General features: G+C 54.5%; 1 protein-coding gene across 5 annotated transcripts in view; it reads left to right on the top strand.

Annotated features, from left to right (window-relative positions):
- Nucleotides 1-12,107, top strand: part of LOC112889451 (1,4-alpha-glucan-branching enzyme 3, chloroplastic/amyloplastic) — a 52,044-nt gene that overhangs the window by 17,499 nt on the left and 22,438 nt on the right. For 4 of the 5 annotated variants that reach the window (XM_025956099.1, XM_025956098.1, XM_025956100.1 and 1 more), the window contains exons 11-13: nt 10,319-10,421; nt 10,697-10,834; nt 11,496-11,558. In XM_025956099.1, coding sequence (XP_025811884.1) covers nt 10,319-10,421; nt 10,697-10,834; nt 11,496-11,558 — 304 coding nt within the window. The other variant, XM_025956103.1, reaches the window with a different exon arrangement.

The following is a 12,107-nucleotide window of genomic DNA, read 5'->3' as shown; positions in this document are numbered from 1 at the left end:
GCAAACACCCTCGCTACACAAAGCTTTGAAGACTGCAATGACCACTCGCTGCTAGCAATGGGATCTAGTCTCCATAGAAAGAACATCGGCTTGGGGATCACCCCAAGCAACACAGGCTTGCAATCCTTCACCACCAGATAGAGGGTTGGAGAAACCGGATCTTGCCGCAGAACAAACCGAAAGAAGTGGTTGAAGCACTACATCAAAAGATAGCCAACTGCATCCCCGCATTGACACACCAACTGCCAAAATCTGAAGTGAACCTTCAAATCTAGCAGAACCTACCCATACTGGCCCTTTGACTTCACCGGATTGAATGTCTTCAAGGTAGGTAGAGGATGGAGAGACCTTTTTCCAATGTGTCATCATTGCCACCACCTCGCCGATGCCGCTAGGGAACCAAACCCTAGAAGAAACTAGAACCTACTAAAAACTAGATCTATGAAGAGGAGGGGGTCCCCACTCCTCTGGCTGCTAGCGAGACCGCCGGAAGAGAGAGAGGAGGGCGATCGAGGCGGCGGCTGTGTGGAGGGGACTTGGAAGTGGCGGCGTGTTTCTGCGGCATGGAGAATTGCTTGGCCTTGGAGATGTAGAAAGAGTCAAATTAGTCGAAAGGAAGTTTCCAGCTAACATGAGTTGGTGCAGGGAGGGTCTACCCACTGCCAACTAAAAAGAAAAACTCTCACGAAACCACCTCGTGACCCTTCCTTTTTCTTTTTTCTGTTTTTTCTGTACTCATCAAACCTATCAGAATCTCAATTCGTGTAGTAGTATACCACAATCATATCAAACCATTCCAACCATCATCCTATATAGGACCTAAATTGAGTATTAACCAATTGCAATAGTAGTCAACAGCACACACAACTCAAAGTGGCTGGTTGACACCACCAAGAAACAAGGAAAGATAATCAGCTGTTGTACATACAATGGATTGACTATATTTCCATTCTTCTGCTCGTCTGCCTTTGATTAGCCACAAAGGTAAACCACTTGTTGTTGGTGTAGAATGGCTGAATCACCTCACACCCAATCGGGGGGGGGGGGGATTTCATATATATAGCCAATATGGCTAAGTATACATGGAAGGTTATAATCAGCTATAAATACAGCTATAAACAGGGGCTAATAATGCCTAATATCCGCCCGCTGTCGCGCGGGAGGGTGGCGAACGCAAAGACTGAACCTAAAGTCAGTGAAGAGCTGAACAGGTAGACCCTTGGTCATGATGTCCGTGTACTGGTGAGACGACGGAACGTGAAGGTCGCGCATGTTCCCCAGGGCGACCTTCTCGTGTACGAAGTGGATGTCGATCTCGATGTGCTTCGTGTGCTTGTGGTGGACAGGATTAGCGGTCATGTAGACGACGCTAACATTGTTGCAGTAGACGGCAATTGCTGTTGAGAGGGGAATGTGGAGTTCCTGTAGGCGCTGTCGAAACCAACAGCGGTCGGCCACGGTGTGGGTGATGGCGCGGTACTCGGCCTCTACACTGGAGCGCGAGTCTGTGGTATGGAGTTTGGAAGACCAAGACACCAAGTTGTCGCCGAAGTAGATGCAATAGCCTGACGTGGAGCGTCTGGAGTGAACCTGAGGTGGATCATGCATGAAGAGGAACACCTGCTGCACTGCATAGGATAGCTTCGGCGAGGCTCCTGTACTCGGACGGGTCGCAGATAGGAGTGCCGTTAGTATCCAAGAGTTTGGCTCGAGCTTCAACATGTGTTGTCGTGGGGTGACACTCGGCCATGCCCGTGCGCTGCAGCAAGTCAAGGGTACTGTCGCTGGGACAAGAAGAGGCCGTCAGAGGGGTGTGTGACGGCGATGCCTAGGAAGTGGTGGAGGTCGCCGAGGTCCATCATGGCAAACTCGGAGTGGAGACGGTCGGTGATATGCTGGAGTAGGTTTGCCGAGGATGGAGTGAGGATGATGTCGTCTATGTAGAGCAGCAAGTAGGCAATGTGATCGCCCTCTTCGTTTGGTGTCGGAGGGCGACGTAGTGGACCCAAGGTGGCGAAGAGAGGTGGCGAATCGCTGGTACTTGGCCCGAGGTGCTTGCTTCAGGCCGTAGAGTGACCGCTGCAACAGGCATACATGGTCAGATGCGACGAAGCCTAAAGGCTGCTGGCAGTAGACCTTCTCATCTAGGTGGCCGTGAAGAAATGTGTTCTTCACGTCCAACTGGTGAATGAGCCATGCCTGAGAGGCGCTGATGCTGAGGACGACTTGAATCGTTATCGGCTTGACAATGGGGCTGAATGTCTCGTTGTAATCGATGCTGTGGCGTTGGGAGAAGCTGCGGACGACCCAACGTGCTTTGTGTCGGGCAAGAGTACCATCGGAGTGGTACTAGTGTTTGAACATCCACTTGCCCGTCACGATGTTGGCACTGGGAGGCCGGGGAACGAGGCGCCAGGTGCCGTTGTCAACGAGCGCCTTGAACTCCTTGGCCATGGCAGAGCGCCAATTTGGGTTTTCTAACCCGTTGCTGTAGTTCGCCAGTATCGGTGAAGCCATGGTCGGCGGCCATGGCGAAGGTGGTGGTGGGGTGTGGGTGGGTGGGTGGGTGGGGGGTGGGGGGGGGGTAGTTGACGATGTCGTCGGCCGTGTTGGTGAAGCGTCGCTGATGCCATGGAGGAGGTTGAGGACAAGTTGCAACTCCGGTACAGGATGCCCGACGTCACAGTGTGCGTTGGCCACCATCTTCATGCATTGCCGACAAGGAAGATGACCCTCGGCTCCTTGTTGGCACGGAAGAGGGCTTTGATGGCCACCCACAAGGCGCGAGCGGTCTGCTCATCGCTTGTCATGGGGAGGTCGAGGATGGAGTCATCGATGGAGCCGAAGATCCAGCTGCGGACGCAGTAGTCGGCCTGATCCCAATTGGGAATGGTGGGGCGAGCAGCGACGGAGCCGTCAATGTGCGTGCGGAGCCCACTTGGAGTAGTTGGTGTTTTTCATCCGGAGGACGATGGGGATGTGCGAGCGCACTGTTAGTAGCTCAATTTTCACTCTCATTGAGCTGAGAGGATGACACTCAAGTTGGGGAAGTTTTCTGGATTTTTCTTCATTCACACTCACAATGCCATGGCTTCCAACGGGAGGGGTGGCCACATATATATACAGCAGGCTGCTGGGCAGCAACGAGGCCAATAATGCTAGTCTAACACTAGTCTAACTGCTGTCCTAGAGAGGACAGTAACTGCTGTCCTAGAGAGGACACTAACTGCTGTCCTACAGTCCAAGATGCTGTCCTAGAGAGGACACTAACTGCTGTCCTACAGTCCAAGATGCCTGCAGTCCAAGATGCTAAGGACTACAAGATGCTAACTGCTACTAAGGACCACAAAGACCAGCAGCAAGGACTTATCCATCATTCTCCCCCTAAGTCTTGTGCGTCGTCTTGTGGGAAGATTGGGCCATCTTGTAGGAAGATTGGACCATCCCAGTCCTGGAGCAAAGCTCAAGGAACTTGATCCTCCCAAGGGGCTTGGTGAGCAGATCCGCAAGCTGATCCTTGGTGTTGATGTAGCTCGCCTTGATGCTTCCTTCCTCCAAGCAACCTCGGATGAAGTGATACCTCACCCGGATGTGCTTGCTCCGTTCGTGGAAAACGGGGTTCTTCGCCAAGGCCAGAGCGGACTTGCTGTCCACCCTGAGTTCCACTGCTCCAGTGTCTCTGCCGAGTAGATCACCAAGCAGTCGAGCGAGCCAGAGCGCCTGAGTCGACGCGGTGGAGGCCGCTATGTACTCGGCCTCGCAGCTGGACAAGGCCACCACCTGCTGCTTGACCGACTGCCAGCTCACGAGGCACTTGCCGAGGAGGAAGAGGATCCCGCTCGTGCTCTTGTTGGTGTCGCTGTCGCCGGCGTGGTCGCTGTCGCTGTACCCGACGAAGTGTGCCGCTCCAGGGCACCTCGGGTAGTGGAGACCATGGTCGAGAGTCTCCGCAACATAGCGAATGATCCTCTTCACGGCCTGCTGGTGCTCCGTCGCCGGTCGCTGCATGAACCGACTGACGTAGCCGACGGAGAACGCCAAGTCCGGCCGTGTGTGGGCGAGGTAGCGGAGGCTCCCCACAAGACGCCGGTACTGAGTAGCGTCTACCTCCTCCGCCGTGCTGTCACGGCTCAGCTTCAGCCTTTCCTCCATCGGAGTAAGAGCTGGGTTGCAGTCGATGAGCCCAGCGAGCTCGACGACGCGCTTTGGCGTAGGTGGTCTGTCGAAGTGTGATCCCGGAGTCGTCCTGGTGCATCTCGATCCCCAGGTAGAAGGAGAGAGGCCCCAGGTTCCTCATCTGGAAGGTGGCCTTCATCTCCTCCTTGAACGCCGCCACCTCCGCATTCTTGGTGCCGGTGATCACCAAGTCGTCAACGTAGACACCCACCAGCAGGGCATTGCCTCCTTTGCCCCGCCGGTAGATGGCCGCCTCGTGCGGGCTTTGCTTGAAGCACATCCCCTTGAGCGTGGAATCCAGCTTGGCGTTCCACGCCCTCGGGGCCTGCCGCAAGCCATAGAGGGCCTTGCGCAGACGTAGCGCCTTACCCTCCTTGCCGGGGATCGCAAACCCCGGCGGCTGGTGCACGTAGACCTCCTCCTTCAAGTCGCCGTTGAGAAACGCCGACTTGACGCCCATGTGATGGACACGCCAGCCCTCCTGGGCAGCTAGCGCAAGGAGGAGTCGCACGGACTCCATCCGTGCTATGGGAGCGAAGGCATCGTCGAAGTCGACGCCCTCCTGCTGCACGAAACCTCGTGGCACCAGGCGGGCCTTATGCTTGACGACGGTGCCGGCCTCATCCCTCTTCAGCTTGAACACCCACTTAAGGGTGATCGCGCGGTGACCGCGAGGGAGATCAGCAAGCTCCCAAGTGCGGTTCTTCTCAATCGCATCCATCTCCGACTGCATCGCGGCACGCCATGCCGCGTGTCCCTCGGCCTCTGCGAAAGACTGAGGCTCGCCGTCGTCGCACGCGAGGTGCAACTGTGCCTCCAGGTCGTGAGGCACCAGTCCCGGCACCGGTTGATCATCGAGAAGGTCCTCCATCGTACGATACCGCAACGGCTCGCCGTCATGGTACGCGTCGACGCTCTCCTCGTCGTGAGAGAGCGGAGTAGCGAACTCCACCGGACTGTGCTCAGCACGAGCAGGTGTCGAAGTAGATGGGCCCGGAGGAGTGGCTATCGGTACTGGAGATCGCGGCGTCGCCGGCTGTGGTGGTGCAGCCGAGGAACTCGGCACAGCCGGAGTCGTAGCTGAAGGGCGTGGTGCCGCCGGTGTGGCGGGCGCCGGAGTCGGTGGAGGCTCGGGGACCGGGGTAGGCACGCTCGGCGAAGAAGAGCTGTCTACTCCCCCAGCTCCCTCGAAGTGGACGTACTCGACGGTGAAGTCGTCGTACGTCGGAGCCGAGCCGTCGTCCACCGCCTTGTCCCACGCCCATCCTCGCCCTTCGTCGAACACAATGTCGCGCGCCGTGCGCACACGCTGTCTCCGGGTCGAGAATGCGGTAGGCTTTCGAACCCTCCGCGTAGCCGATGAACACTCCCGGAGTGCTCCTGTCGTCGAGCTTGCCGATGGGGCCAAGCTCCTTGGCGAACGCGAGGCAGCCGAAGACCCGCAGGTGGGAGACCGCCGGCTTACGCCCATGCCAAGCCTCATACGGCGTCATGCCGTCGAGTGCCTTGGTGGGCGAGCGGTTGAGGATGTAGACGGCCGTCACCACCGCCTCTCCCCAGAAGACGGCCGGCATGCCCCTCTGCTTGAGGAGGGCCCGGGCCATCCCCACCACCGTCTGGTTGCGCCGCTCGACGACACCATTCTGCTGCGGGCTGTACGGCGCGGAGTAGTGGCGCTGGATGCCCTCATCCGCGCAGTACGCCGTGAACTCTGCCGCCGTGAACTCACCGCCGTTGTCGGTGCGCAGCACGCGCAACTTGCAGCCGCTCTCCGTCTCCGCAGCAGCCTGAGCACGCCTGATGGCGTCCGCAGCCTCTCCCTTGCTGCCGAGGATCATCACCCACATGAAGCGGGAGAGGTCGTCGACGAGCAGCAGGAAGTAGCGCCGTCCTCCTGGTGTGACCGGTGTCACCGGGCCACACAAGTCCCCGTGTACGAGCTCGAGCCGCTCCTTGGCTCGGAAGCTCGCCTGCTGGGGGAAGGAGTGCCGCCTCTGCTTCGTCAGCACGCAGACGTCGCAGAGGTGCTCCACGTGGTCGAGGCACGGGAGGCCTCGCACCATCTCCTTGGCGCCGAGCCGCTTCAGGGCCTCAAAGTGGAGGTGCCCAAAGCGCTCGTGCCACTGCCATGCCTCGTCGTCCCTGTGAGCTGCAAGACAAAGAGGCTGGGCCACCCTGACATGGAGGATGTAGAGGCGATTCTTCCCTCGAACCACCCTGGCGAGAAGCCGGCGACGGTGGTCCCAGATGCGAAGGACCCCGCTGTCGATCACCACGCGGGAGCCGCTCTCATCGAGCTGCCCAAGGCTGATGATGGAGTTTCGCAGCGCCGGGATGTAGTAGACTCCGGTGAGCATCCGGTGCTCTCCGGACTTGGCGGTGAGGATCACGGAGCCCACGCCCTGGATCTCCACAGCGGAGGAGTCCCCGAACCTGACGGAGCCACCTACGCGACGTCCAGGTCGGAGAAGAACTCCCGCCGCCCGGTCATGTGGTGCGTGGCGCCGGAGTCGAGGTACCAGCCATCGACCCTGTCGTCGTCAGAGCTGTCGCCGAGGAGGACTCGGGCATGCGGCTCGTCGAGGTGGAGTAGAGCGGTGGCAGGCGGTGCTGCCGGATGCGGCCCCATGTCCCCATGGAGTAGGAACAGTGCCGGCTCGTCATCCGGCTGGGCCTCCGCGACGTGGGCTTGGACCCCACGCCTCCGCTGCGGGCAGTCCCTGGCCCAGTGGCCGGGCCTGCCACAGTTGTGGCAGGCGTTGTCTCGTGCCGCCTTTGGCCTGTCAGCGGCGCAGCCTTGAGCATCTCCGCGAGCGCCACCCTCGGTGCGCCCTCGTGCCCCGGCTTGGGCACCTCCGCGCCCCTTTCGCGGCTTGCCGCGCTTGCGGCCACCAGTCGAGGGAGAGGGGTCCCCCCTCCTGTCACCGCGCCGAGCCTCCCACTGCTCCTGAGTGAGGTGGAGCTTCCCACCGATGGAGATGCCTCTCGAGGGAGGCTGTGGCTCGTCGCTGTCGACGACCTTGAGGCGACCTATCGCCTCCTCGATCGTCATGGTAGAGAGGTCCAGCAGAGACTCGATTGAGCGAGCGGTCTGCCTGTACCTCTCGGGGACGCAGCGGAAGAGCTTCTCGACGGCTCTCTCCTCGTCGTAGGTGTCGTCGCCGAACTGCACCACCTTCTGCAGTAGAGTGTTGAGACGAAGGGCGAAGTCATCAACATCCTCACCTGGCTTGAAGGCCAGGTTCTCCCACTCCTTGCGAAGTGCCTGGAGAGTGGTCTTGCGGGCGCGGTCGCTGCCGATACGTGCCGCAGCGATGGAGTCCCAGGCCTCCTTGGCAGTTCGCTTCTTGGAAAGCGTGAACTGCATCTCGGGCGGGGCTGCTGCGATGAGAGCATCCAGCGCCCGTCGATCCGCATCGTAGTCGACATCGCCGTACCGGACTGCCTCCCACATATGTCGCACCTGGAGCTTCACCACCATAACCGTGGCCCACTCGACGTAGTTGGTCTTGGTGAGGGTGGGCCACCCACCGCCGGGACCGACGTCCCTGACCACCTCCTGGAGGCCGTGGTAGCCGGGGGCGCCGCCGCGCGCACCCCAGCCAGGAGCGCCGCCACCAGAGGCGACGCCTCTGCCGCCAGGCGCGCGGCCCCCTAGACCGCCGCCGGGCGCGCCGGCCTCCAGGCCGCCGCCGGGGGGGTGGGCTGCTGCCCACCGCACGGTCCGCTGCCGCGCCCTCTCCCTTGCCAACCCCTCAAGATCCCCGTCGGCGGTGGTGTCGCCGGAGATGGAGCCGCTGAGGCTGCCGCGCAAGGTCTCAACCTCGATCTCCGCTGCACGCGCTGCATCCTCCGCCTCCGCTGCTTCCACCTCCGCCCGGGCAGCTGCCAGCTCCGCTGCAGCCAGCCTGGCCGCCCTCGCCGCTGCTGCAGCGGCTTGAGCCGTCGCTCGGCTGCGCTCCTCTGCCAGGGCGAGCTCGGCGACTTGCTGGCGCCGTGCGCTCGAGGCGACCGAGCGCTGAGACGGTGCGTCGGACATGGCACGCCTCCAAGGGGCTGCTGCGTGGAGAGGGGGAAGGGAACGGGGAAGAAGAGGCAGCCGGAGCTACTGCTGCTGTTGCAGCTGCTGCTACTGCTGCTGGTGGTGGCTGGGCTGCTACAGCGGCTTCGGAAGGGGAGGAGCAAGAGATATCCAACCTACTGGAAAGTACGGCTCTGATACCAGATGTTAGTAGCTCAATTTTCACTCTCATTGAGCTGAGAGGATGACACTCAAGTTGGGGAAGTTTTCTGGGTTTTTCTTCATTCACACTCACAATGCCATGCCTTCCAACGGGAGGGGTGGCCACATATATATACAGCAGGCTGCTGGGCAGCAACGAGGCCAATAATGCTAGTCTAACACTAGTCTAACTGCTGTCCTAGAGAGGACACTAACTGCTGTCCTAGAGAGGACACTAACTGCTGTCCTACAGTCCAAGATGCTGTCCTAGAGAGGACACTAACTGCTGTCCTACAGTCAAAGATGCCTGCAGTCCAAGATGCTAAGGACTACAAGATGCTAACTGCTGCTAAGAACCACAAAGACCAGCAGCAAGGACTTATCCACGCACGGTCACCGTGGCGTAGGGGTGGAGGTGCACTTGCGGCGTGACGTTCTGCAGCTTAGGGGCAACAGAGCCGTTGGCTAGTGGTTCGGGGCTGGGGCCGGGGCCAAACATGGCGTCGGTAGCGGGGGGTGAGTTGCTGGGGTGGGGGGGGGGATGGACATGCTGAGCAGGAGTGCTTCCGCACGGGCGCTACTGATCAGCGGCAGCCAAGGGAGGAGCGCTCCCCAGGAATGGGATGATGCTGGGAAGAAGGGAAGGCAGTGGAAAGGAAGGTAGCAGGATTGAAAATCCGGTCTGTGATACCTTGTAGAATGGCTGAAACACCTCACCCCCAATCAGGGGATGGGGGGTGGGTGGGTTGAATTTCATATAAATAGCCAACATGGCTGAGTATACATGGAAGGTTATAATCAGCTATAAACACAGCTATAAACAGGGGCTATTAATGCCTAATAGTTGGTCACACGGAAGCACGCAACCTGATTTACGGAAGCGAACAGAGAGGGACGTGCAGCTTTGAGGTTGCCAATTGGTGAGTTGGTGGACAGAAAAATGAGGGAGAGAGAAGTTGGAACAAGGAGGTGGAGGAAGAAGAAGAGAAATCTGAATCTTACTCGGGGGCCCATCAAGTCATTTGGTCATATCTTTGGCAGTTCGCAGGGGCAAAAGCGCTTACTACCATTTCCCTGGAGTTGGGAGGAACCCGAGCATAGGTTCCTTGGGCTTAGTGGTCCGGTCCTACCTTTTAGTCTTTTGTAATAGCTTCTTGTATTTGGACCAAGATGAGGCTGGCTTTTCTTGTATTTGGACCAATGTTCACCTAAATGGTAAATGCTAAACGGTAGTTGTGGGTCCGTGTAGCGTGTAGACCGTGAACACGCCATGTACACGGTATTACACGGATTACACGTTTTGTACCATATTGACAAATATAAGTATAGTAACATGTATATATGCTTAAAACTAACAATAATAATGACAAGTTAAAAAATAATTTCAAGTGAGAATGACTATTGGAGAGTTTTGCATTCACTTTTGTGTGAATTAAAATTGAATCTTTAAACAAGACCTTTAAGTGATGTGCTCTATCCTAAACAGTACGCTACTTACCCTAAACGGCATGCTACTCGCCCGTTTAGAACGTGTTTTTTCGTGCCGTGTAGCCCGTTTAGCCCGTGTACACACCGTGTAACCGTGTAATACCGTGTAATGTGTAATATACCGTTTATGGCCTAAACTGCACGTCTACCCATCGAGTAACGTTTACACGCCGTGTACATGGCTGTGTAGCCTTTGTAGGCGAACACTGATTTGGACTACTCTTTCTCTCTTAATATAAAGATACGCAGCTCTCCTGCATGTTCGAGGAAAAAAATTCATTTGGTCATGTGCTTTATCATGCTATCCACTGTTCCGATTTCATCCTTTGTAATGTTCTTTATTTTCTTCACAAGCACTGTCTATTATTGTTTATGAAAAATAGCTCCCTTTATTGCTAAAAATATGAATGTTCACCAAAATGTTTGTTTTAGGTATTGCAATCAGTATGTTGACAAGGATGCACTGATATATCTAATTCTTGCAAACGAAATGTTACATGATCTTCATCCAGATATCATAACAATTGCCGAAGATGTAAGTTGCTTTTCTCTCACTGGTATTTATTTTCATATAAACATACTTCTTGGACTTAGATATGCAGTTTGGTACGGAGATATGATTATTACCCATGTTAAACTTGGCACTAGCTGATTTTAATATTGAGAGGCTTGTGGATGGCGTAAATGCAGTGTTAGTTACTTTTCTTAGTCGCCTAATCAATAGATAATATTTGGAAAATCAAATGATTATTTCTCCAGCTTTTGCTGTGTTGTTTGCAATAGAACTTTTATATTGTTTTATTTATGTAGGCAACATTTTATCCTGGGTTGTGCGAGCCAACAACTCAAGGTGGATTGGGATTCGACTACTGTGTCAATCTTTCTGTTCCAGAAATGTGGTTGTGGCATCTTGAAAATGTTCCTGAGCGAGAATGGAGCATGAATAAGGTTTGCATACTATTGAGACATTTTTGCATGCCACCATCTATCTGTAAGATATGTTGGAACGGAGTGCCCTTTTAGTTCCTTGCGGAATTTTATCATTTTTTTCCTTCAAAATGCCGTAGAGCTGCTTTCATCTCATTAAGAATAGAGAATAAACTACAAAGAAAGGGTCTCAAGGATCCCTTCAAAAAACAAACCCACACCCACACCCCCTAATAAAGCAGTTACATGCGCGTCAATACTAAAAATTTGAACGGTCAGATCACCTATTTGGACTAAACGTCCAGGTTAAGCTACCTTGGCAGAAACTCATGGAGCACACGGGCTCACCAAAGGATTATCTCATTTGCTACTGACTGCAGAACCACAGTGACATTAGAGGATTAGCGCCATTGAAGACGCAGTCATTCCAGGATAACCAAGGAGTTGGAATCCCTTGCACATTCCTTAGGTTGCGTTTGAGAGCCCAACACCGCCAGCTTGAAAATCGAGTCGCTGAGGGTTGTGGTGCTACTGTTACCAGCCCCATCCTGGGAATTTCATTATATTTTTAAGCGCTAATACATTTATAAAATACATTTCTGAATGATTTAGTAATATTTTCAATTCCTTTTTTGCTCCAAAATCATATTTTTCTTCTGTTGGCTGTCAATTTTTTTTGCAGATTATGAAAGTATTAGTAAGCAGCAACCAGAATATGCTCTCGTTTGTTGAGAATCATAACCAGGTAATCATAGTTTCATTATTTTTGTTCTGGTTACTGAATAGGGAAAACTTCTATGTAATTGTGGAAACCAAGCACTATTTTTTTTGAAAAGAATAGCCAGTTTCAGAAATTGGGGCCGCATGTTCTTGCATATCAGTTTTTTTTTTTACAATCGTTTGTTCATTACAAGTTTGGTGATCCATATTGGCAGACGTGCAAAGCATGCTTCATGTCCATATGTTGGGAACCACGACAATATAAGGGGGAAACTCCTTTTATTGGTCTCCTACAAATTGCTATAGCTAACAATGTAGCTTGCATATTAGTTTTCTTTTGGTGTTTATACAAATGGGTTAGAATATGCTTCTTTGGAGCTTAATTAATCGTATTTATTTTCCACTCATTTATTAACATATATCTTTCATCAGTCAGCATAATGAAACTAAATATTATTTTTCTATGATGTTATCAAACTTGCTTTGTTGTAATCATCTAGAAAAATTTGAATACACTGGCTGGACTTGTGTTCTAAATTGCCTTACAAAATATTTCAAAAGTTTGGACAGTGGT

The sequence above is a fragment of the Panicum hallii genome, chromosome 4 (assembly GCF_002211085.1).
Source record: "Panicum hallii strain FIL2 chromosome 4, PHallii_v3.1, whole genome shotgun sequence".
In the NCBI taxonomy this organism is placed as follows: domain Eukaryota; kingdom Viridiplantae; phylum Streptophyta; class Magnoliopsida; order Poales; family Poaceae; genus Panicum; species Panicum hallii.
Note: the sequence above shows the minus strand (reverse complement) of the source record. Positions and strands in the feature narration are given on the sequence as shown.